The following is a 27,086-nucleotide window of genomic DNA, read 5'->3' as shown; positions in this document are numbered from 1 at the left end:
TCATTACTGTGCACTAGAAGCCACATAATTCTCACCTAATGAAAAATCACAATTCCTTCCATCGGGTCTGTATTCCGTTCCCGGGGCTCAGGGGGCTTTGCAGATACGGATGGCCTCTTTCTACTTCCCAGGTACATCTGGCAGAGAACAAAAAGTGTCACTGGGGTCCGGGCCTCAGGGCAGCCCCTCTCTCGGGCCAGCCCTTTCCCTTTACTCTCTTTTGTGCCCTGGGAACAGCTCTCTTATTGCTCCCTCCTTTAGTGTCTCCCATGCCCTCCCCGTTGTGAAAAAAAGCTTCCGGTCTTCTCCGAAGTAGATCTGGGCAGTTCCGCGTGGTGAAGTCTGTTTGTCTGCTATGAAATTTAGCAGGGCTTGAAATGAAGGCAGCTTCAGCTTCTCAGCTTGAGCACCCGTGGCTTCTTGACTTCTGACTTCGAGGATGTAAAGGAATGGTTAGTTCACCTGGCATGGTGGGAACTGGCCCTGGGCTCTGAGCTCGGAGGCCGCGGGATGTCTAGTTCTGCTCTGTCAGATCAAGGCTTCCCATTCCTTGCTTTGCTTTCTGCCACTCTTGCACACACCTCGCCCTGTGATACCTTTGAAAATACTCTCTCAAGCACATGCCTGCAAGTAAGGAACCTTCGGTTTTTCATTCTTGGTAATCCACCAGATGAAGCCCACTCAGGTTTGGCGCAGTGCATGGAATCAGGGTATCAGGACTTCCAGCCAGAAGCAGAAAGACTGCCTTTACAAGTAGCGGCTGTGGCACAATGACAGGGGGCTCTTCGATTTTGATTTGAAATGCGGAAATGTTAGAATTGCCTCTAAACCTTTCATTTGCATGAGAACCATGAAAGCACCATCTCCAGTGGACAGACAGACAGATTATCTGGCGTCCTGGTGGTGCTGTCCACTAAGCCCTGGGCTGCTGGCGAGCTGTGCATTGAAGCTGTCGGCTTGCGTAAAGATTTAAAGCCACGGAAACCTCATAAAGGGTTGCTATGTGTTGGAACAGATTTGCTGGCAGAATAGTTGTTTCTCGGTTTGACCTAAAGTGTGGAGACCTTGGTGGGGTGCTGGTCGAATTCTTGTCTTCCACGTGGGAGGCTAGGTTTACTTGCTGGCCAGTGCATGTCCTGGACCTGCTGTCCACGGAGACTTTGTGTTGCCAGGATGCTGTAGGGGTTTCGGCGAAGCTTCCAGACGAAGATTAGGAAGAAAAGCCTGGGATCTACTTCTGAAAATCAGCTAATGACACCCAGATGGGTCACAGTGATACCATTCTAAACTGATCCTGAAGAGGCCTGGGAAATGTTTTGCCATGAGTTGCGAGGCTGACCATGGCAGCTAACAGCAGCAACAGCCGTAACTCAAGTGTGTGTGTCTGTACGCTCCTAACCTGTTTTGACCACTTCCTGATGGCCAATCTGAGCGTAAGCATTTAGAATTTTTCACAACCATCGGGGACGGTCTAGACATTTAAGCATGGTGATTCAAGAGTTAGCTCTCTGCAAATTTGTGGGTTGGGAAGTGATCTCTCACCACAAGTCGTTCGAGAAGATTAATTGAGAAAGTAGAGCCCCGCTTGGAAAGATCAGCTAGAATCTGAATTTCGATCTACAAATGCGAGCCCTGGAATCAAGCAGATGATGTGTGTGCGCAGTTTCTGCCACGTGCTAACTGTGTGTCTTTGGGAAAATTACTGCACTTCTCTGAGATTCTGTTTCCTCATCTTTGAGATGTATGTGCCGATGCTTCCTATTATCATTAGGTGCTGGTACGACCAACAACACAACCGAGGACCAGTGCGAAATAGATGGAAAACTTCTTGTATTATTTCTCCTCTGCTTTTAAATTTTGATTTACTTATTTCCGTTGAGTGCTTCTGGCTTGGTGAAAGCCTGTTCTGTGTATGTATGAGCACATGAAACCTGTAGTCTTGCGTCGACGTGAATGCAAGGTTGCAGTGCAGTGAGTTCGTGAATCGGGCTCCTCTGGCTGTACTCGCAGTGACTCCCATCAACACCTTTTCCCGATGGATCTGGGTAAGCGAAGGCGGTGGTGGGAGACACTGACAGGGCTGTGTGAGTCCGTTGTCAGTGATGGTTCACAGAGTTCATGGTGATCGCCATCCTGCTGACTGTAAAAGGAAACATCTCAGAAGTCGGGAGAACCAGGAGTGGAGCACATGCTTTGGACCTCAAGATTCCCGTGCATTGAACCTCCTGGATCCGGGAGACTTCTGTAGCCACAGAGGAGAGCCCGAGGAGCAGCAGGACTGTGAACCCCCAACAGTGGACTTCCCAGTCCACGAACACCATTGAACTAAGTGCCTTCAGGCCTGAAGCTGGCTCTTCCCGTGAGTGTGAGGTGCCTCCAGGCACTTCACTAGAGGAGCTAGGAGTGCTGACCCCTGGAGCTAGACCCCCAGCCTGCAAGCTGGTGCCTTTGTTGGAAGCCTGTGAACTCAACACTAATTCCCTGCCATCAAGTGGATGACTACTCAGAGTGACTTTAGCACAGGGTAGAACTGCCCCCGTTGAATTTCTGAGACTAACTCTTCAGGGGAATAGAAAGCCCTGTCTTTCTCCCAGAGTGGCCAGTGGGTTTGAACTGCTGACCTTGCTGGTGGCAGCCCAGCTCATACAGCCAAGCCACCGGGGCTCTGGCAAGAGTTTTTTTTAACCTTGCATGAGTAGAGTGGAGGTGAACAAGCCAGGGGGCTGAGAGGCTAAAGACCAGAAAGTGGCCTGCCCACCCGCCCACTTGCTCACTCCTCTGAGAACAAGCTGTGCTGTTCGAATAATTATAACCTGTTAAATTCCTTATTAAAATTCACAATCATGAGGATCCTCTGGAAGTTCCGTGTGGCTACTGGAATAAATTACAGAACACAGCTGAGGAGTGGTGTGTGTGTGAGAAAGACAGAGACACACAGACAGACATGACTGCTGTCATAATTGTAAGGGAAGGGCTTATACCACATGGTAAATGACTGTATACTTGGAGGTCAACTCAAACTGCTTAGAGGTTAATCTCCTTGAGGGTTATCAGCAATCTAGAGCAATCAGACTGTATTGTCTGTCCCACCTAAGTAGGGCCCACTCCCTTCTGATAAGGAGAGTGGATTGTTTCCTTAAAGGAGAGTCCAGAGACAAGGTTGAGCCCACTCAAGAGTGAGCAAGGTTAGGTTACCATCTTGAACCTAGGGTCCGCCCATCTTGTCACATGTCTACCCCTAATCTCTCCCCTTCCTATTGTGTGTACACCCCTAGATTGTCCCCCTCCCATTGCTTGTTGCCGACAGTACACTCCCTTTCTGTTAGGTATGTGATTACCTGTAATCAGGGGGACTTGCACACCCCCTAAAGATCATATAAGCCTTGGTTAGAAAAAGACATCTCTCCTTCTCCTCCTCTTTTCCCACCTCCACGTGGACCATCAAGAGGGGCTGAGGTGAGCATGCAACCATGCAATGTGTCTGACTCCTTTATTTTACTCTCTCTCCTATCTCCTATTCTCTATGACTTTACTATAAAAAAAGAAAATAATAATCATTGCAAGGGAAGGTGGAAGGGGGTGGGGCATGTCTGACCTCGGCCTCATAGGAATCAGCCTTGGCAGTGGGTGGTGATCTTCCTTTCCCCTTGTGAAGTGAGAGCAGGTCACATCACTTATTTTTTAATAATTTTTTAAAACTTTCTCAGAAGCCATAGCATACATGAAGCTAACTGCATAACTTCCTCTGCCTTCACGAAGGGGAACGAGAACCCAATTCCACATCAGCCGTAAGCTAATTCCTGTGAGTTCGAGGTTAGAAATAGCTCCACCCTTATTTATCCTATTCTGATATCAACCACCTTTAGCAGGGACCTCTGCTGGGTTAGATAATTCATTGCAATAACTACACAGAACTCACAAATAATATTCATGATTATGTGGTTCATTAGGGAAGTTAAAGGCTATAATTCAGGATAAGAAAAGCAGTTCTCTGATCAAGAACACCACAACTGTGCCCCCAGACATGCCCCTCCCCCCCACCCACTCCCTCCATCTCTGTTCCTTGGTCCCTCAGCCACATGGCCTCTTGTGGCCTCTGCCCTGCTGTGGTCAGTGATACAAAGCTCCATTACAGCTGCTAATAAATGCCCAAAGGGCACACCACTCCACCATAAGTCTCAGCTGAAGGTGCTGGGCTCTAGTCCGTCCATGGTTTAGTAAACTGAGCTCCCTGTATTGAGTGCCTGGAGGTAGCCCATTCTTGCAGACTCTCCTGCCCAAAGGTACTTGACTTTACTTGCTCTGGGTGCCAAGAAGTCGTCCATTCTGCCCTGTGCTCTTAAGGGTATTGCCTCTGCTACAACTGTTCCTCCACTACTCATCTCTTGTCTCTCAGAGTCTCTGGTTCCACAGCTTTGTCTCCTGAAAGAGGATGTTCACCGAAGGAATCTCCAAAGGACCCACTTCGCTCTTAGCATGTCAGTTCCCAAGGTCATGAGATTCCCATTCCTGCTTCTGAGCTGGCTCATTTTATACCGAGGAGGGTGGAAAAACGGGCCAATCCTCACATTTTAGCCCTCTTCACCCAACTTCTGTGCTCCTACCCATTACTGGCTGGGGGTTTCAAAGACTAGAATAACCCCAATTCATTGTACCACAATAAGTCTAAAAGTATTGCTATGGAATCATAGAAACTGTCTGAGATAGTTAAAGTTTATTGTGCCAACCTGGCCGATAAACACGTGGGATTAATTGAAGGGCAGAGAGATAAATGGCTCAGTGAGCCTTGCTTTTCTAGTTCTTGGGTCTCTTGCTTTCTGATGGTTGGACCAGGGTGTAGCTGCCTTAGCAGTTCCCTGCTTCAGCTGACAAGGCTCACTTTCTGTAAGACATCCCTGAGGAGAAGCAACATGGACCTACCCCGATGCAGCCCTGGGTGCTGGAGCAGCCATGTGGAGACCCCTGCCATCGCTGAGATGCTTGTACGTTCACTGATCTGGCTTTCCTCCAGAAGTTGGCGTCATTGTGTGTGTTTTGTGAGATGGAGGAGGACTTTGTGGATTGGTGTCGGAGATATAGGTTAATGGTGGACTTGTGGACTTGGGATGTTTTCTTGATGTGCACTTACCCTTTATATAAAATTCTCTCCTATGCATATGAGTTCCTGTGGATTTTTTTTTCTCTAATGTACCCAGACTAACACACTCTCCTTAAATTTAAGTCTCAAAATATGAAGATATTGTTGCTCAACATAGCCTCCAGTTAGGTCTATACATGTATGAGCTGGGTGGTGGTTCCTCTTTCTACTCCTTTCCTTAAAAATTAGGCGTTCTTCAGTTTCTACCACGTTTATGAAATAGCAGTTGGGGCTTTCTTGAGGGATGCGAATTTTGTCCCTGATAGCCGTTGCTTGCGTTTGGAGAATAAAAAGAACTGAAGGGGCAAGACTAGGGCTGTGGAGTGGGTCCCACGGGAAGGACCTTGCTACCCTTGCATCAGCAGCCAGGTGAATTATTGTGATGGAAACAAATTCCTTAGTTCAATTTTCTTGGCCCTTTTCCTCACACTGCAGTTTTCAATTTTCTTAAAATGTACTCCTTACAACCCTCATAATTTCCCAGTGTTCTTCGAGAAAACCTACCAAGATAATCCCTTGGGAACCCCCGAAATAGTGCCATCTCTTCTGAGCTGATCTCTCTGCCTTGAATGGAACCAGCCCATCAGATCCCCTCAGAATCAAGTTTTTGGATTGGGACTTTGCTCTCTGGGTGCTATTGATAAATGCAACACACAGCACCAGTTACAATTCGTTCCATAAAAATGTTTTCTTTTGCTTTGATCCTCCTTCAGAGGTTGCTGGAAAGGTCAGCCCTTTGACATGACTGATTTTTGCCTAGCACTTTTGACATTCCTGAGGCCAAGCGTACTGAGGCCAGGATGTTAGCTGAAACTCGAAAATGCCGCACCATCTCAGTAGTTATCTCAGTATTTCAGTAGTTTTACCCAGTGTCCGTAGTTATCTCATCGATGGCAATTCCATGGGCTCCTTCCGCCATTTCTCCTTTCATTGAGGTCAACCATCTTCCCGCTCATGGCTCATCTTTGAGGTCTTCCCACCTTCCTTAAAGTGCTGATCCATCTAGAAAGGGTTGGTTTATGTGGAGCAGCATTCCTTTAAGAATATTAAAATTTTTTAAAAAGAGTATTAAAATTGCTCAACATTTTGAGAAAATGTCTACTTGTGATTTGTTAAAGTTCTGTTATTAAATTTAACTTCAAAATTGCCTCCCCACTTCTGAATACATGAAATATTTTTTTCCAAGGCACCCTAGCAAGCCAAAGACAAGAATATTATTGAGAGAATGTATCAGCAACCATGTTACACATTATGTTGGAATAAACTCTTGCATGTATCCACTGGAACCCGAGTACCAATCCTTTTTGATTGACCTTTGCATATTTAAACAGTGTTGGTTTTTGATAGACTCCCCCAGAAGCTAAACCACTAATCCAAGAATCCTACAATTGCTGAGAACATTTTAGTTTCTTTATTTGGCATTTCTGTTAGCACCCGTTACAATGACCTAGTCTAGTGTCACAAACCACCTGAAAGTGCTGGGTCTTAAAACAGCAATTTATTGTCTCTCATGTTCTGTGCATTGACTGGGCTCCTGTGAGTTCTTAGCGAGGGGCTTTCTTGCCACAGCGGTCATATAGAGGCTGCGGCTGGAGTCATCTGACTGCTCAAGTGGATTGGACATCCTTGTCAGCATCTTCATTGTTCATGTCCAGTGCCACGGCTGGTACAGCTGGAGTCTGGGCTGGCTTGGCAATGCTCGCCCCTCTCCCTATGGCCTTTCAGCATGGCTACATCAGCTTCCTCACGCTGTGGTAGATTTAGGATAGAGAGACGGATTAGTTGGTGGCAGTTTTCCAAAGAAAACATCCTAACCGGCAGGAAGGGAAGTCTACTAGTCTTTAATATTGCCGGACAATGGCACTAGTGTAGTGTTTGCTCTATTTTCTTACCAAAGCAGTCACACAGAGCCTTCCCTTACTCAAGTGGAAGAGGCACAGGACTCCCTCTTGATGGCAGGCAATCCAAGAATGTGTGTCCACTTTAATCTGCTGAGGAGCCCTGTTGTTAAATTAACCAAAAGATAATGATATGTAACATGATATATATCATAGTAGGTAGGTAGATAGATAGATAGATAGATAGATAGATAGATAGATAGATAGATAGAAATCAACTCACCTATGGGTTGGGGTTTTTAATCTGCTAGAGAGTCACCAAAGAAATGCTGATTTTGATTTTCTTACATTGTTGTTTCATTTTTTCTACCAAAGACAGCATATCCCTTCCCAAGGGATTATATCAATTTAGGCAACAATCATTTTGATTTAAGTTCTTTTCAGTTTATCTGTTTTGAGTACGGACTACCCATTCCATTTGAGTGACACCTCACATACCTTTGCTGAGGTTTTGTGCCATTCATTTCTAATGGCAATAGAGGGTGAAGCCCCACCATGTTTATGTGTATGTGTAATTCCTTTCTCAATTTTTTTGCATGCATAATTAAATCATGTTCACCATATTGTGTTCCCATCACCACTAACCATTTGGAACTTTTTTTCATTACCATTAACAGAAATTCAAGGCCCTCTGATCAGTAATCCCTCTTGCCCTACTGCACCTCACCACTGATAACTACTAATGAACTTTGGCCTCCATGTATTTTCCTATCCTAGATATTTTATATAAAACGGGATCATAGGCTATTGATTGGTTTCTATCTGACTGACATCACTCAGCATAATGCTTTAGCAGGTACCAAGACTTCATTTCTCTTTATGACTGAGTAATATTCCACAGTGTAGATACAGAGCCATTGTATCAGGCTGCAATGGAGTCCCAGTGGTGTAGAGGTTATGCACTGGCCTGCTAACTGCAAGGTCGGCAATTTAAAACGACCAGCTGCTCTGCAGGAGAAAGACAGGGCTGTTTACTCCCATGAAGAGTGACAGTCTTGGAATCTCACCGGGGCTGTTCTCCCCTGGCCTATCGGGTCACAATCAATGTCAGTACATTTTGTTTGGGGATTTTTTGGTTCTGGGCAAGAAGTGGGATGTAGTGCAATGTATCATGATTCCCATCTGTGAGCTTATGCTTCTTCTCAAACTGACTGCTGGCTCTGTTTTAATCTATTACTGACCGCCTCGTTGCCTCCATAGCCTTTGCCTTACCCACCACAAAGTAATTCCATCTCTCCTACAGTATCTGGCCTGTACACTCAATCTGGCCATCAAAGCCCTACAGAGTTGCAAAGAAATAAGTTTCCAGTTAAGTTTCTCCCCGATGTTCTTCCATCTCCCAACACCACTACCCAAACCCACACACTCATTGTGCATGATTCTGACACACCACCCTGCCCCCAACACACATGCACAGGGGCTCACGTCATTCATTCCACAAATATCTGTGGTCAGTTGTGAGCTCCAGCTGCTCGATTCTTATCCCACAAACACACCTTCTGTTTCCCCCTTGCTGGCACTTTGCTTTATGTCCCTGACGGCCAGGGGCCTTTCGTCTTAATGTTTCCCCCAGTCGAGAGCCAAGCACGGGGCTGTCCTCGAGGCAATAAACACGGATTGCAATACTGCACCGAGCAGAGATTTGTTCCCTCTCTCGTGTATCTTGTACTTTCATCTCCGTCTCCTTTCTTTTCCTTCACCCTTTCTCTGTTGCAGTCTCACCTAGCATCAGCAGGCTCTCTCTTTTCTGTACAATTTTAACATACTTCTCTCTTACTCTGCGTGGGTTCGTGGTAAAAGTGAAGCAGGGGCATTCTGTAGGGGCATTGTTGAAGTGGCAAGCGATCTGCCATAACTGTGCCCCAGTAGCCTTAGCACCTGAAGTGTTGGTTTGTTCAGTATTGCTTCATAAGAGCTTCCGGTGTGTTGCAGGCGGCCTGCTGGACCCGGAAGAGACCATGAAGAATCAGAGATGGTTGCTGATGTAAAATAGATGGACGTTGGGCCTTGGGCAGTCTGCTAAGTAGAAAGGTGAGCGCACACCGTGCTTACTTACCTCTCCTGCTTTTTTTCTCTACCGATTGCTGTTCCGTACACCCAGATCCTGGAGGAAGTTGTTGAAATGGGCCCTGAACATCCCGCCTCAAGGCGGGGAGGGAGACATGTAACTGAATCACCTGGACAGGATCTGATCAAATCAGAAGCATCCGCACCGACTCTTAGACTGTTGGGTTAGATGCTGAGATGCTGTTGTCCTGCGGAGGGGAGGGGCAGGGGCGGGATATGACCCAGCACTGTAACCTGAGCTCTCCAGAAAAGCTGCTGTCAGATTCCCTTCCAGTCCCCACCACTCAAAAAAATCCCAGTTCTACCTTGAGGACCTGGTTAGACCAGAGGATGTACAGCGGTGCAGTAGGGATCTGGAAACACAGGGAATCTAGGACAGACGAACCCCTCAACACCCGCGGTAGGAGTGGCGACACCAGGATGGAAGGGGGGTAGAAAGGGAGAACCGATCTTGGAGATCTATGTGTAACCTCCTCTCTGGGAGATGGGCAATGGAGAGGCGGGTGAGGGGAGACGACCCGAGGGGAGACGCCGGGGAGGGTAAGATAAGATATAATAATTATTTATAAACTATCAAGGGACCAGGGGGAAGGGGGAAGAGGGGAGGGAGGAGGAGGGGGGGAAAAAAGGAAACCGAGCTGATTCCAGGAACCCAAGTGGAAGGTGAATTTTGAGAATGACGAGGGCAAGGAATGTATAAGGGTGCTTTGCTCAATTGATGTATGTACGGATTGTGATAAGAGTTGTATGAGCCCCAATAAAAAGATTTATTAATTTTAAAAATGTACTGCCATTGAATCTATTCTGGCTAATAAAGTGAAGTCATTGAAAATGTTTCAGAGGAAAAAAAATGTTAAGTCAGCTTCAACTGTATTGCTCTCTAAACCATGCCTGCGTTTGCTAACAGCAGCACCTGGTTATATTTGCAGATTCACTCACCTCTCACTGGGCTGCTGCTTCACCACAGGGCTCCGCTGGGACCTGCCATGAAACCAAACTTGAAACAATGGAAACAGCTCATGCTCTTCGGAATATTTGCTTGGGGACTCCTCTTTTTGGTGATTTTCATCTACTTCACCGACAGCGACCCTGCGGACCCTGCGCCCAGTTCCTTCTCCTTCCTGGAAACCCGCAGGCTGCTGCCCGTCCAGGGGAAGCGGAGGGCCATCATGGGAGCCATCCACGAAGCCGCCTTTGCCGACGGCCTGGACGGAGACCTGGCGGACCCCTTGAACGTGGGTCCCAGCCACCTGCAGAGATGGACCCCCAGGAGAGGCGCGTTGGAAAGTGCAGAGGAGTATTTTACATCCCAGATGGGGAGAAAATCCCAAAGTGCTTTCTACCAGGGGCTGGACGATGACTTTTTCGCTGCCGATCAGCCAGGGGTGTCCGGCCACCCTCGGGAGGTGTTGCCATTCACAGGGGCTTTGCCGGCGCACCACGCCCAGAGGCGGCGGATAAAGAGAAGGCGCTGGAAACCGAAGAGGAGTCCGGAGTTCGAGGACTGGGACAGGCTGTATTCCACCATGTCCAGGGCATTTCTTTACCGGCTCTGGAAGGGCAACGTCTCCTCTAAAATGCTGACCCCGCGCCTGCAGAAGGCGATGAGGGACTACCTCAGTACCAACAAGCATGGCGTGCGCTTCCGAGGCAAGCGGGAGGGCAGCCTGAGCGGGCACCAGCTGCTGTGCGAGCTGCGGCGCAGGGTGCGCGTGCGGACGCTGGATGGCAAGGAGGCGCCCTTCTCGGCGCTGGGCTGGGAGAAGCACGTGCCAGCCGTGCCCCTGAGCCAGCTGCACCCCCGCGGCCTGAGGACCTGTGCCGTGGTCATGTCCGCCGGGGCCATCCTGAACTCCTCCTTGGGCGAAGAAATAGGTGGGTCCTGGTCCTTTGGACATTAGTGGGGAGGTGGCAAGGAGGGGGCTGGTTCGGGCTAGGACGGGGTGGTGCCCACTAAGTTGATGAGCTGGCCTGCTAAAAGGGTGGAAACTCGAGCCCACCCTGAGACTTCTCAGAAGAAAGGCCTGGTGATCTTCCAGAAGTACAATGGAGCACAGTTCTACTCTGGTTTCATCATAGCTTGACATCACCAATGGTCACTGGCACCCTGTGCAGGCTTCAGCGCTGGATACTGTGTGTCCTCTGGATACTGTGTGTCCCAGCCTCAGCCTCCAGTCTCCCACCGAACTCACTGGCATCAATGGATGCAACCCTCTGGGACAGGGTCCAGCCGCTCCTGTGAGTTTCCGAGACTGTAACTCTTTGCAGGGAGTAGAAAGCCCCGTCTTTGTCATGAGGAGAGGAGTTTCCAACAGTGGACCTTGCAGTTAGCAGCCAAACTTGTAATGGCTGCCACTAGCCTCCAGTCTGGTGGTGGTTTAAAAACTCCAAATAGAGCCTTCTGGGCACCGGGAGTGCTAGATCATAATGAATCTGTGGAACTGCCAATGTTCTCCTACCATAGAGGAAAAACTGCTTCACTGGCTTCTTTTTCAGTGTACCCGGTACTTGTCTGTGTTCTTGAAGAGTGGCTGGCGGGTGGTCCAGAGCCGTCTCGGGACCTGCGGGCTGCCACCGTGGGTTGACTCTACAAGCCTGATCTCCTCTCAGACTCTTTGGGGGCATGAGACTCAATATAATTGTTTTTGAGGTTTAAAAAACAAAAACCCAACAGAATATGGTGCAAGTTCACAAGTGTAGGCTTGAGGTCTGGGGTCCCCGTGCCCCATGCTGACATTACGGCAGGCTCACAATAGCAGCTGTATCATGTGTCAGATGAGCCCGTAGCACAGCCAGAGCAGAGCCGCCTTCAATTTATTAGGAAACAGCAGTGGTTTAGAGGCCCCAGGGGGGAAATAACCCCCGAGTTGTTGCTCACTGCCGAGGACCAATATTAATAATGTAGAGACAGAATCTCAGCCTTATGCTTTGAAGCAGGCAGTAACTTGCCTCTGGTTTTAAATACCTCTGCATCCGAGTTGCCTCTCTGGCTTGCTCTTGCATCTCAGGGAGAATTTCCTGATTCTTTGTTCCTGCTGGAAACCTGCGGCTGCCGCCCCAAAGGGCCGCCGGTTTGAACACACGTGCTGCTCCATGGGAGGCAGATGTGGCAGTCTCGTGATTTACAGCCTCAGAAAATCTACATGGCAGCTCAGTCAGCTCTGTCCTGGAGGGTTGAAGTGTCCGAATTTACTGCAGCAGGTCCGGTTCTGCTTGGTTATTTCTCACTATCTCTGGAAAGAACTTGGTAATCTCAACTCTATGCCGAATTTGGAAGAGAATGTGAAAGATAGTGAGCGATACGTGATTCTGGACCCTAAAATGCAGAGTTGTTTTTGGAGGAGCCTTTCTAGTAGCTACGTCAGAGCCCTGGTGATACTGCATTACCAGTTGACTTATGCACCGCAAGGTCAACAGATCAAAACCACCAGCCATTCCATGAGCGAGAGCTGGCTCCTTCTTCCCCCATAAAGATTCATAGCCTTGAAACCCCACACGGACAGTAGTACCTTACGTCCTATCAGGTTGCTCTGACGGCAGTGCGTTTGGACTTTGAGTATATCTACGTTTGATTTCGATGCTATCCCTTATCTCAAGCTTCATGGGCAGAATCAGAGATCTGTAACATGAGGAACATGCCCAGGCTTTTTATGGAGGAGGGGGTAGTTCTGTTTTGTTTTTAATTTTCTTTTCTGGGTGCTTTCGAGTTGGATTTTGCACCTACCTTTTAAGAACATCTAACTTTAACTCAATTTGTAAAGCCAAAATACATCTGGTATTCTGTATGAATTGGCATTTGAGGATCAGAGTGGTGCCTGGCAGGTGCTGAACCCTCCTCCAGCCTCCCCCTTCACATGCACACGCCCACACACACCCCGCCTAGTTATTCACAGCTCTTTTCATCAAAACAAATGTATGTCACATATTTCTCCAGGGAACTTGGAAGGTTGGGAAATGCTGTACTATTTAGGGAGATTCCTCTTGGCCCCCAGAATTTCTACGGTGTGAAATTGGCCAAGTGAAGACCAGAGGACTCACCAAAGACCTTGATCTTAACCCCCCAAAATTGAGAGCAGAGCTAAAACCCAAAACCAAACTCACTGCTATCGAATCTATTCCACTCATGGTGACATCTTGGACAGAGCAGAATGAGCCCTCTGGGTTTCCAAATTGTAGCTGTTTAGTGGAATAGAAAGCCCATCTTTCTCCCACAGACCCACGCAGAAGCCGGTGATTTCAAACTGCTCACCTTGCAGTTAGCAGCCCAGCATGTAAGCACTACGCACCAGCAGGGCTCAGTACCCAAAGTGTCTGTGTTTATCACCCCACCCCAGCTTTGCTGGAGGTCCCTCCAGTCTGAACATCCCTGAGTAGTCAACAACTTCCCCCAAATTCTGAAAGGGGCAGGAGTGCCTCACAGCTACTTATTGGCTGCCCTCTAGCTCCCTCTTGTGTTTTCTCCCAACCTACAATGCATCCTATCTGCTCCTCTGATCTTTCAGACTGAGTCAGACATGTGCAGGCATTGTTTTTGAGAAAAGTGTTGCAGTTGTAAACACCTCCACTTGGAATATATTATTGAAAAGCAACTTGAATTATTTTGGAAACATAGAGAATTATTTCCTAGAACCATGAAATATATTTACGCCAGACATATACATTCTAATTTGGTCATGGGAGCCTCTACTAGCAGTCCCTTGGAAACACACACTCTCAAAACCAAAAAACATCCTCCCTGCCACTGAGTCCATTCTAACTCATAGCGACCTTATTGGATCAGGTGGAATTGCCCCCTGTGGATTTCTGAGACTGTAACTCATGGGAGTGGAAAGCCATGTCTTCCTCCCAGGGGAGTGCTGCTGTGTTTGAACTACTGACTTTGTGGAGAGCAGCCCAATGCAAACCACACACAGAGGAGCGACATGTCTAGTCTCAGGTAGCAGATATAGGCTTAGGGTGGAAAAGAAGAATCCGCGTGCTTCCTCTCAACCAAAGTAAACTTAAACGGGGGAAGCATATGGAAAATACTAACCACTACCAAATTACTTTCTAACTCCTAGTGAGTTGGTAGCAGAAAGTAAACTGCCTCTGTGAGTTTCCAGGACTGTAAATCTTTACAAGAATAGAAAGCCTTATCTTTCTCCTAAGGAGCAGCCGGTGGACGCCAGATGCTGACCTTCTGGTGAACAAACAGCCCACTGCGTAGCCACCAGGAGTCCTTGCATGGAAAATAGACGGTAGGGGAAATGTGTGGCTGGCAGGCACAGTAGGGTAAGTCACACAGTATGACCACTAGGATTCCAGTTTGGGTTTACTTTAGACAAAATGTGTTTCAGCATGCATCTGGGATTGGCGGGAGGCTGCAGACAAGTTCTCTCAGTGATGCACTTGTTTTAGTCTTGTTCCGCTGCCTGCCAAATCCAGGTCCAATCTGAACAGAGGCTGCCAGAAAGATGTTCTGGGCCAATATCAGGCTGCGAGGTCAGGACAAGGTAGAAATGGCCATGTTTCTTTGGCTGCTAATGAGACCATCTTGAAATATTTTCTCAAGGGCCACAGGGTGACCATGGAGCTTATTAGGAAGAAATGTTCAGGAACATGAAGACTGTGTGGGTGAGAAAAGGCAAGGAAACCTAAGCTGACACTTTCCCTGTCACTGTGGTGCGCCTGCTCATTCTTCAGAAGCTCTCGTGAACATTAAACGGGGAAAGCGCACTCCATCTACCCGACAGCCTTTACCTTTCCCCTTCAGCCTTTTTTGTTTGTTTCCAAAATTGAAATGGCAATGTAAGTCCCCGAGAATGCCACAACTGCTCTTTCAGATGTGGTGTGAATTACAAGAGCGTTGGAGGTTTGTAGGGGGGACAGGGGAGAGAGATGAAACACTGCCTTTGGAAGTGTGTGGACTCAGATGGAGGATGTGCTGAGAAACAGCACCTTCATATTTTGATCATTTTGTTGACTAAAGTTTTCTGTATGTTGTAGCAGTTTCAGTTCAAGGTTTGAGGACTGACTCAGAGTGATAGTCTCAGGGAGACCTGGTCCAGTAGCCTAGACTTTTTCAGAATTTGGATTCTCTGTTTTTCTCCCATTGTGTCAGGGTCTCTTCTGGCCCTGATCAACATATTCCATAGTGGTAGCTCGCCACCCTCTAGTTCTGGTCTCGAGGCAGATGAGGCCATGGCTTTGGTAGGTTAGTGGCCCTGTGGATTAGTTTCTTCTCTGAGCCTTTGATTTCCTTCTGAGAGCTTAGAATTTGAAATGTCCTGCTACATTTTTTTAAAAAAGAAAGATCAGATAGTCAAGCATTCAACAAACATAGTTGATCCCAAATACTTTCAGACACTAGACTAGCTGTTAGTGAAACGCAGTTGAAGAAGGCACTTATCTCAACTACAGTACAGTATTTGTCCAGTGGAGACTACAGACTCATGAACACACTATTCCAGTGTTATGTGGTTAGGGCAGTGATGGAGAAATATATAGACTGACATGGTCAAAATGACAAGGGAATCTTAACCCACCTCAAAAGTTGAAAGCTGGGCACAGATAGGAAGGTGAAGAAGAATGTCTTAGGAGAGTCTAGAGGAAGAGAGTGGGACATGGCTGGAGGTTCGGCATAAAAAGATAGTGAGAAAGAAGCACCAGGGTTTGTGGGTGGTAGGACCTACGGAGGGAGGGGGGGGGTCAGCACATACGTGGTCTGATACACCACTCTACAGAAAATAGCCTTTAATAATGGTAATAATAACAGTTACCGTGAAGTCAGTCCTGACTCCCGTGACCCTTATGTGTCAGAGTAGACCTGTGTTCCACAACGTTTTCAAAGGTCGATTTGTCAATAGATCACGAACCTTTCTTCCTCTGAAGGTGAGTCTCTGAGCTCATTAACCATTTGCTTGCTACTCCTTCGGGTCAGGGTATGTTTCTACAGAGGAGATTCTCTTCCAAGTAATTCCTGTGTGGTAACTGCTTTCAGCTTTGCAACCCCAAGTGATCAATAGGATGATTCCCATTAGATCTATAAGGAAATAGAGGCATCTCGTGTCCTTGTGGACTGAGACTGGAGTCAACCCCGGGTCCTGGATCTGAAGCATTCTAGGCTGATTCCAGTGTGGACAGTGCCTAGCATTGAAGTCACTGAAGTAGAGGAGTAACTGGTCATTCTCACTTTAGAGATCACTGCCGGATGGAGGGTGCACTGGGAGAGAGTCAGAAGGTTGTGTCAGGAGTCTGAGCGGTGAGATGATCCAAGCCAGAGATCAGGCACTGCTGGAGGGAGGGACTCAGAGCTTTGTCTTACACCTGAGCAGGTTTTACCCCGAGGACATGAAGTTTTCCCTCTTAGGCCACTTCAGTGGGGTTCTCGTTCTGCATCTGTGCTTGGTGCGGTCAGCCCTGCTCCTCATTCAGCTGTTCCTTTAAGGGTTTTAATCTTCCTTCAGAGGACAGACTTAGCCGCAGCTCTGCTCTCAAGGTCAACGCGTAACAGCGGTAGCCTGGAAATGCCGTCTCCAGAAATGACACTTGACTTTATTCCCCTCGTGCTTGCTGTCTCAGCGTTGCTGATTTTCTAAATACGAATGGACAGCTCTGATTTTGAAGGCATATTATCAAGCCAGGGATACATTTACAAACCATGCCTGCATGATAGATACACTCTTTTACCTCTTCCTCCCACACTGCCTCCCTCTCCCTATCTCAATCGGATTCTACTCCCTGTCAGCTTTAACTAGATACAGCGTGAGTCCCCCTCCTTAGCAGCCTTTTATCTGTACCTCTCAGCTCCTCCTACTCCAGTTTGATGGCTTAACTCTTGAGGCTTACATGATGTCCCAAAGAGCCCAGCTAAATGACATCCCTACACCCTGGGTCTTGGGCAGCTGTGTGAATGCTTTGAAATAGCTCAGTATAGGTTAGAGCAAATGTCCAAAGCCGTTGTCACGGAGTCACTAGCTCCTCAAGTGCTTCACGGTAGAGCGGTGCTCCATGGGCTTGTCATGCCTGTGATTTTTTTTTTTAGAAGATCACCAGGTCATTCTTCCAAAGCATTACTGGGTAGGTTTGAACCACCAACCTTTCAGAAGCCAAGTGCTTCTACATTCCAGTGAGGGGCAGTTCTTAGGACTGTGTTACATTTGGAAACACTCTCTAATTTGAAATGCACCGACTGGCTTGGGACTCTTGCCTTAGTTATATGGCCAGAGGAGGAGCCCCATGTGTCAGTGGGGTCACTATGGGCAAGGGCACTAGGGTTAGGGGTGGAAGCTGCTGCTCCTTGCCTCTGAGTACAAGCAATCACTTGCTAAGCTTCATGGGACTGTCTGCCTGTGAGAGCGCTCTCCTAGACCAGCGCTTCACAGAGTCAAGTCCAAGTTCCCTTGGGGTCCCAAAGACCTTTTCAGGTTCCATAAGATGAAAGATACTTTCATAATAACACCAAGGAGTTGGTTTCCTTTTTAACTGTTGGCAAGCTCTAGTGCAGCGTTCTCAACCTGTGGGTCGTGACCCCTTTGGCAGTCGAAGGACTCTTTCACAGGCATTGCCCGATTCATCACAGTAGCAAAATTACAATTATGAAGTAGCAATGAAAATAATTTTATGCTTGGGGTCACCACCACATGTATGAAAGGGTCGCGGCCTGAGGAAGATTGCGAACCACCGCTCTAGTGGGTAAAGCTGCTGTCTTCTTGGCACCAGTCAAGCAGTGGCATCAAACTTTACTGGTGGTCATTGTACTTCCTCACCAACAAGTATGCCCACCCAGCACCATACATGGCGGGGGAGGGGCTGGGCGGCTTAGGGGGAGAAGCCAGTTTTATTTGTGGATGGCCTTGATGTAGCTTAATGTGGTAAACATTATTATAAAGATATTTTATTAACCAGTGATTACATGTTGGGCTGCTACGTGCAAGAGCATTTCAGAACCTCCAGCGGCTCCGTGGGAAAATGACGAGGCACTCTACTCCCGTACCAAGTTATAGGCTCGGAAACCCACCGGGTGGTTCTGCTCTGTCCCGTAGGGTCACCATGAGTCTGCAGGCAGACTCATTTTTTGGGTTATCAACCCTGCAGTTCACATGTTTGGAAGAAACTCTGTGGCACAATGGGAATACACAAAAAAATCACATCTGTGTGCCAGCACACAGGGAGAAGAACTTGTGTGAAGAAACGGTGAGTTGAACTAGCCACTTTTTTGTCAAAAGATAATTTTCTGCCCAAAGAACCCAAAAGACTGACAGTCATACCTGTGATTATATGTTAAAAGAAATTGACAAGATGAATCAAGATGGTTGACTTTTAGAAGAACAACCGAGAGTACCTGTTACCAACGATAAAATTCACTCTTTTAACCATGAGCTTGCAAGCCTGCCATATGTACAAATTGATGAGACGCATGGTGATACTAGCAAATATGTGTGTATAAACACACACATGAGTATATATGTACATACTTTATAATGAATACATCAAGCTTTAGGAGATCACTATAACCCATTGCAACCATATTCCCAAATGATCAGTGCTTGGTGTGATACAATTTTGCATAACCAAAAGATCTATTTTCAGAGCAAGATAACCTGTTAAACCAATCCTGTTGCTGTTGTGTTGATCCTGACCGACGGTAACTCCACATTACAGAGTAGAGCTGTTCCACGGGATTTTCCTGGCTGTTGTCTTTATGGGAACAGGTTGCCAGACCTTTCTTCCATGGTGCTACTCGGTGGGTTCAAACAATCTACCTTCACTGTAGTATCCTGGCATTTAATTGTTTGCACCATCAACAAACATCTTAAGAACAAAATAGACCAGTGGATTTCAATGCAACGCAACATAAAACTTGACCACGGTTTCAGACACCACATTTCAGTGAGCTTTTAAGAACCTGCCAGTGTCGAGCTTTGGTGAAATACCAAGGAAGAATATCCACAGTGACCTAGAAAGACTCTTAGAGGGCTCTCTTTTCAGTGAGAGATCTGGGCGCTCCTACTCATGTACTTCATCCAAATCAGCATAGCGCGACAGATTGACTGCAGAAGCAGATACAAGAAACCAACTGTCTGCTCTAAAGCTCAGTCAGTGTTAAAAAAGATTTAAAACAGTATCCACTCATCACTAAGTTTTTGTCTTATTCTTTTAGAAAATAAAGACCATGATTCTTTTAAAACGAATGAATCGATAATTTTAACATTTCTGGTTTACTTTCTAATGTGGTAAACATCACTGGGTTGTTGCCGTATAGGCAAGACTTCTTTTGGCTGTGAATACGCTTCAAAGGTTGTCCTGAGGCAGAAAGATTTCTGGCTCAAAGAAAATTCGAGATTTTGGACAGAACATGATTCCATAAAAATAAACAATAGGGCGATTCCTTACCCAAACAAAGTAGGTCATTTAACTGTGAGGTTAAGAACTGGTGGTTAATTGGAAGTTCCAAGTTATATGACATTTAGACAAAGCATACAAATCAACCCAAGCCCCATTGCCAACAGGTTGATTCAGACTGCAGGGAAACTTAGGCAAAGCACTGCGCTCCCCATATGCTTTCCGTGGCAGTTCTATTTAGGAAAGCGGTTTGCCATATATTTCTCCAACAAGGGACTGGTGTGCTTGAACCACTGACCTTTCAGTTAGCAGCCACTCGCTTCACGGCTGTGCCACCAGAGCTCATATCAGCATGTCGTTGTTGTCATCAGATGCCATAGAGGCAGCTCTGACTCAAAGAGATGCTGTCCATGTACGACAGAGCAGAACACTGCCCAGTCCTTCGCCACCCTCAATCGTTGCTGTGCGTGAGCCCGTCGTTGCTGCAGCCACTGTGTCACTCCATCTCAGCGAGGGTCATCCTCGTTTTCACTGATCCTGAGGGATCCAGAAGCATTTTCTTCAAATAGCCAGAGAGGAATATTTTAGGCCTTGTGGACCATACGGTGTCTCTTTTGCAACAGTCGAAGCTGCAGTGTGGACAGTGTACACACGAATGAGCTTGTCTGTGCTGCAATAGGATTTTCTGCACTGAAACAGGTGGCAGATCACACTTGGCCCACGGGCCACGGTATGCTGACGCCTACAAAACTTTACCGGGTACCTTAACTTTATCGGTGCATCGAATTAGCTTCAGGTATTGAAAGATTTTACTTTAACATCCAAACCCCACCCCACCCCACCCACAGATTATGTGATTCTACAGAGAAAAAAGTAAGCTTGTCACTTATGTGCCCTTAGATTCTCATGATGCAGTTTTGAGATTTAACTCTGCTCCTACACGTGGTTATGAGAAAGATGTTGGAAATAAAACCACCCTGCGCATCATCAATTCCCAGGTAAGAGGGAGGGGGTGTTATAGCAGGTGCACACTTTGTAGGCAAAGAGTTCAACTGAAGGAGTGACAAGAAATGCACTGCTTATCCATCTGGTTATTTCTAGGAGGTCTTGTAATGAAAAGGGGTGGGGCTCAGAGAAATAAGAAGTTATATGATAGGAATACGAAAAACAAGATACAAAGGAAATGTTTGAATATATATAATTTATATACATATATTAACAAATTGCAATTTGTAAACTGAGGGATTTCAGCCTAACAGCAAACAAAACCAAAATAACAAGGGCAGCACGACAGGATCGGAATGAAGAAAAGCAACAGTACAAGGAGGTAGCCCGCACGTGTTACTACACAATCCCTTTGTGGCAGCATCCTCTTAGGCCCCGTATGCGTCTCTCAGTTAGGCAATAATTCTAAGTGACTATGACTCCCGCTTTATGAAGAGGAAGCTGAGCAATGAGCGATCAAATACTTAGTCATGGTCATCCAGCAAACGTGGACAGTGCGATCCCAGCTTGTCACACCATGGCCCCTGGCCACTGGCATCAAATGAGAGATTCTGAGGAAACCTCCAATTCTTTAGAAACAAACAAACATTATTCTATTGCACATTCCCTACATCTTGAGTCACTGAAAAAAGAATCCAGCTGTGACTGAGCCTTTATGAAAACACAGAATCTCTTTAGACACCTGCTTGGTATAGAAGGCCATAGTGGTTACACATTGGACTGCTAACCACAAAGTCAGCAGTTTGAAACACCAGTGACTCAGCAGGAGAAAGATGAGGCTTTCTACTCCTTAAAGAGTTACAGCCTCAGAAACCCGCAGGGGCAGTTCTACCCTGTCCTATAGGGTTGCTCCGACCTGATGGCAGTGAGTTTTGTTTTGCTTTTGGTATAAAATGTATTATCTATTTCTTAACACAGCCCAGCTTTGTCACAGTTTATTGAGAAGCCACCTACAGGCATAACATGTTTTAGGCAAAGTTTGCACATGTATTCTAGTCACAGGGTATTACTAAGAGCCAGTGAATACTCTAAGCACAAATCACTCACTGAAACCCATAGTCCACTCTTCACGAGAGAAATAGGGCTGTTTACTCCTGAAAAGTTTTACAGCCCCAGAAACCCAAAGGGGCAGTTCTACTCTGTCCTGTAGGATCGCTGTGAGTTGAAACTGACTGGATAGCAGTGAGTTAGTTTTGGTTTGGAGAGTGACTGCTCATGTATTAAATTATATCTGAGGGTCTGGAGGGGGACACTGAAGTTTAGTCCAGTAATTTGCAATGTTTCTTAAAAATGAAAATTGTTCTATTGAAAATGAAAGAAGAAAAACACTCCAAACGCTTATTTATGTTCTGTTTAGAAAGTCTTCCAAATCTACAGCAGAATTCTCCTCAGCACAAACCACAGCAATTTCTAGAGTTTCAGCACTGTGTAGCAAAGAAACAGGAGCTAAGTGACTCATGAGTTCCTTGCAGAACAAAAGCTCAGCTTTCTGCATAGTTCACTGAGCCAGGCAGCCTGCGGCGAGTTAAGAAACAATTACCTTATTTCTTTAATTCACTTGTCGTGAATGGTAAGATCCACCATTCGTCTAATGACGGCTTTCCAGAGAGGAGTAGAGAAACCCCGTCACATTACAATGCATGTCATCTGGAAGACGCATCCTACCTTCAGACACATTAAAATGTGGAGAAGAAATGAAAGCATGCCTTGAAACTGAGGAAAGACATCATGTTATATCCCCCCCCCCAAAAAAAAACCCTGTAGTTCAGCAAGAAAAGATGATTGGCAGATGAGATTGAAGAACTCATCCAGAACTAGATTGAGTCACGCAGGGAGGGCTCTTCTACCCGAGGGCAGATTCTAGTCTATTGGCTCTTTCTGTGTCCTGTTTGTCCCGAGGCTCCCACTCTGCAGCCGCTGAGTAACCCAATTCATCCACCCCAGCCTCTCGCTCCAAATTACCTGCCAAAGCAATTGTAGAGGCAGAGGGTAGGATGGGAGACCCTGAAGGAGCCAGGGCAGGGCGAGCTAATTCAGTGCTACTAGCTGGTGCAAAGCGCCGGTGAAGATGTACAGAGTGGTGCTGAAAAAGAAGAAGAATCCAACGCTCCCCAGCCCCTCCCCCCCCCCGCCAAAAAAAAACCATTCTGGAAACGCTCCAGCATGCTGTGCCCCTCTCCTAGGCCCCATGGGAAATAGAAAGTCTGAGGAGCGTTCTCCGCTTGTGTTGGTCCTTGATTCTGACTTCTGTGTCTGTGGAGAGTGAAGATTGTGAACAGCGGAATGCCGGAGTTGACCTTTTCCCCTCTGTCTATTGCCAGATTCTGACCAACCCCAGTCATCACTTTATTGACAGCTCATTGTACAAAGATGTCATTTTGGTGGCGTGGGACCCTGCTCCTTATTCTGCCAATCTCAACCTTGTGAGTATTTCCTTTGGGGCCTGTCTTCGTCTCCTAGGGCTCAGTAGCAGAAATACCAGAAGTGGGTATCATTATGAAACAGACATTTGTTTTCGCACACTTCAGGAGGGTCAAAATCCCAGTTCAGGGCACCGGCTCCCAGGAAGGTTAGCTCTCTTGACAGCTGTGCAGACTAGCCCCGAGTCCTCTGTTTCCTTGGCAGGGTTCAGAGGCATCTGCCTTCCCTGCTCAGGGTTTCCTTGTCTATATTCTGCCAACTGCAACCTTGTGAGTGTTTCCTTTGGGGCCTCTCTCAGTCTCCAAGGGCTCTGTAAGCAAAATTCCACGCCAAAGAGCATCCTATTCCCAAATGGGACCACTTCTACAGGGTTGGGATGCCAACACATATTTTGAGGGAGCAGAATTCCTACCACTGAAGTGTTCCTACCTCAACCATCAGGCCATCCTTTGCCTGATTAGTCATGAGAGCAAGTCAAGGATTAAACTGCGACAGACAGAATGCAACTGATCGTGGCTCCTAATTGCCTCCATAGGGGTTAACACCGCTTTCATCCCTGCTTTCAGGAACATACTTGGTGAACCTTAGCCAACTCACGTGGGAGTGCTTCTGTTCTGGAAGACTTAAGAAAAGAGGAAGAAGAAGAAAAAAACAGTAGAATGTCTAAATGTTTAGAAAAACCCTGGGTATATTTTGGATGCCAAGCTAATTAAAGCCAGAGTTTTTAAAATTGCAGCAGGGTTACGTCACCTTCTAAGTAGTTACAAGACCTTTTGAGGTAAATTGGAAGTGCTTGGCAAGAGAATCTAAATTTTGTGCATCAACAACTCATTATTATTCCAGTGAAATCTGTCCCAGGCATTTGTTGAGTGTGCCTCTCTTTGCCTTCTGCCGCTCAGCTTGTTTAATCCTAGGATCTTAGGCGATATAGTCAAAATAAGATTATGAACTAGCTACCAGGATACAAGCAAATTATATTAGTGGAGTTGCAGTAAATAATACCCGTCGGTCGGAGAACAGGGACCTTGCTTCTTTTTGGGTGGAAGCGAGCAGACTCGTTTTGAAACCGAGGCTGTGAACAAGGGATGATGGGACACTCCCGGCCGTGCAATTGGATGTTTTGTCTTGGCCTCTGGAGAACGGTCCTTCCTTTTCTTAAACATTTTATTAGGGGCTCATACAACTCTTATCACAATCCATACATATACATACATCAATTGTATAAAGCACATCCGTACATTCTTTTCCCTAATCATTTTCAAAGCATTTGCTCTCCACTTAAGCCCTTTGCATTAGGTCCTCTTTTTTTCCCCCTCCCTCCCCATTCCCCCCTCCTTAATGAGCCCTTGATAATTTATAGATTGTTATTTTGTCATATCTTGCTCTATCTGGCATCTCCCTTACCCCCCTTCTCTGCCGTCCATCTCCCAGGGAGGAGTTCACATGTGGATCCTTGTAATCAGTTCCCCCTTTCCAACCCACTCACCCTCTACTCTCCCAGTATTGCCCCTCACACTCCTGGTCCTGAAGGTATCATCCACCCTGGATTCCCTGTGCCTTCAGCTCCCATATGCACCAGTGTATAACCTCTGCCTTATCCAGTCCTGCAAGGTAGAATTCGGATCATGGTAGTTGGGGGGAGGAAGCATCCAGGATCTGGGGGAAAGCTGTGTTCTTCATCGGTACTACATCGCACCCTGACTGACCCATCCCCTCTCCTAAATTCCTATATGAGGGGATCTCCAGTGGCCAACAAATGGGCCTTGGGTCTCCACTCTGCACTTCCCCCTTCATTCACTATGGTATATATATATATATATATATATATATATTGCATGATGCCTTATACCTGGTCCCTTTGGCACCTCATGATCACACAGGCTCGTGTGCTTCTTCCATGTGGGCTTTATTGCTTCTGAGCTAGATGGCCACTTGTTCAACTTCAAACCTTTAAGACTCCAGACACTATCTCTTTCGATAACCGGGCACCATCAGCTTTCTTCGCCACGTTTGCTTATGCACCCATTTGTCTTTGGCGATCGTATCATGGAGGTGTGCAGCCAAAGAATGGTCCTTTCTTAAGGTGAATGTGACATGGCACTAGTTGGCACCTCATAAGCAGTCAGTGGCGAAGAATGTCACCCACAGTAAAAGGGGTTCTTCAGGAAGAGGGTGTGGGGCTCCTGGGCATCTTGAGAATGAGGCTGCACATTTACCTGCCACGCGCCTAACTGGCCCTCAACCAGGGATGTGCATCAAAATCACCAGGATATCCGTCGCCAAACTATATTTGGCATGGGCCTATTTTAAAGCCACAGAACCCTCTCCTCTATGGAGTATTTCCTGGAACCTTACTCTGTGTAAGCCATGGCCTCTCTCTGAAGGGAGCATGCATTAAGCTGCTCCCTCACAGGCCTTCTGCCAATCTCCTTTCATCTGAAGATTGACTTTTCTTTTTCCAAATCAACCTGAGTATGCTGGAAGTTACATACAATAAATCTAAGCATACCTGTTGGTGAGTATTGCGAAATTTATACCCTCAAGCATCCACCACCACAAGCAAGATGAGGAATATTTCCACCATCCCCCAAAGGGCTATTTTTTCCAATCTCCCCATTTCCAACTCCATATCTGGCAACAATATGCCTCTGTCACTACAGATTAGAATGGGAAGACTCATTTTAAAACACAAAGATCCATCCTTGGGGTCAGGAAATGACAGCTATGGGACAAATCTGACTGATGCCTGTTTGAGTAAATAAAGTTTTATTAGAACACAAACAGTGTCCCTCCAAGGCTTGTTATCTAGGCTGTTTTTACACAACACTGGCAGGGATGAGCAGAGACACAGTATGACCCCAAAGCCCTAAATGTTTATCATTAGACCCTTTACAGACAGAGTCTGCTGACTGCTCTAACCCATCTCCCTCAGTTTACTAAGGAATAAAACATTACACTGTCCCTGGTAAAGGGTATCATGCGGATTAAATAGGGGCAATAAAAAGAGGAAGGCCCTTGACAATATGGATTGACACAGTGGCTGCAACAGTGAGCACATGGGAACAGTTACGAGGCTGGTTCAAGGGCAGGCAGTGTTTCATTCCATTGTACATAGGGTCACTATGAGTCAGAAGCGACTAACAGCCACAGGCTAGGCTCCTTCCCTCGCTCTCTATTCTTCCCCTCATGCTGGTGAGGAAACTGCCTGTAGAACTGAGGAGCCCTCTTTGTCTCCATCTCCCTCCTGAGCCAATGGATTGTTTCAGCCTCTGAATCCACTTTCCCTGTTTTCTTTTGACTGTGTGCCCTCTGAACTTGATGGCCCTTCTGTTTTGTTTGTACCTTAGTGGTATAAGAAGCCAGACTACAACCTGTTCACTCCATATATTCAGCATCGTCAGAGAAACCCAAGCCAGCCGTTTTACATTCTTCATCCTAAGTTCATCTGGCAGCTCTGGGACATTATCCAGGAGAACACCATGGAACAGATTCAGCCTAACCCACCGTCCTCTGGTTTCATTGGTAAGTAGATCCTGAAAATCCGAATGGCTGCGATCCAAAGGGCGGCATTGACCAGGGACACAGTCCAGAAGGGTTGGAAAAGGAGGGGGATGGAAACGGGCAACACCGGGAGGAAGTGAGATAAGTGGTGTTACTTTTGTGGGGATTGCAACCCAGGACATGAAACAAAATGTGTATCCATGGTTCAAGGGAAAACTGACTTTCTCTGCAAACCGTCACCCAATTCACCGATAAAAAGTTTGGAATGAAAACAAACAAAAAAGTTCAAGTGATTGGTTGTGGGAAGGCAGGGGTGGCTTGATGTCGAACAAATGATACAGTCGCATTCGGTTGCTAACCCCACAGTCCTGAGTCTGGACCCTCCAGCCACTCAGCTGGAGGAAGGGGTGTTGTCTGCTCCCGTGAAGATTTGCAGTGGACTTCACCCTGCACGGGTTGCTCTGAGTCATCAAGGTGATGACAATGGGGGGTAGGGGGATTGTTTACTTGTTTGTTTGCTGGTGGGTGCTTCCTAGTCATGCTGCATCCTAAGAGCGATGAATCATAGGCCACTTTGGAAGGAAAGGAGTTTGTGTATGGAAAGAATGCCCTGGTCCCAGTTATCTGATGCAGCATAACAAATGACCCGACAGTTTAGCGGTGTGATGCAGGACCCGTCTTTCTGGATCGCATCATCTTATGGGTTATCAAAGATGTTTGATGGACAATTGTCC

The 27,086-nt window shown here is 46.8% G+C and overlaps 1 protein-coding gene across 1 annotated transcript in view; it reads left to right on the top strand.

The window, feature by feature from the left end:
* The first annotated feature begins 10,088 nt into the window (after positions 1–10,088).
* The window catches only part of ST6GAL2 (ST6 beta-galactoside alpha-2,6-sialyltransferase 2), a 40,163-nt gene continuing 23,165 nt past the window's right edge, over positions 10,089–27,086 (top strand). Inside the window, exons 1-4 of the mRNA XM_075562579.1 lie at positions 10,089–10,977; positions 20,326–20,423; positions 22,752–22,853; positions 26,199–26,373. Of these exons, the coding sequence (XP_075418694.1) occupies positions 10,089–10,977; positions 20,326–20,423; positions 22,752–22,853; positions 26,199–26,373 (1,264 nt within the window). The remainder of the gene's footprint in view (positions 10,978–20,325; positions 20,424–22,751; positions 22,854–26,198; positions 26,374–27,086) is intronic.

This window comes from Tenrec ecaudatus, chromosome 11, assembly GCF_050624435.1.
Source record: "Tenrec ecaudatus isolate mTenEca1 chromosome 11, mTenEca1.hap1, whole genome shotgun sequence".
In the NCBI taxonomy this organism is placed as follows: domain Eukaryota; kingdom Metazoa; phylum Chordata; class Mammalia; order Afrosoricida; family Tenrecidae; genus Tenrec; species Tenrec ecaudatus.
This window is presented reverse-complemented; position numbering and strand designations above follow the sequence as displayed.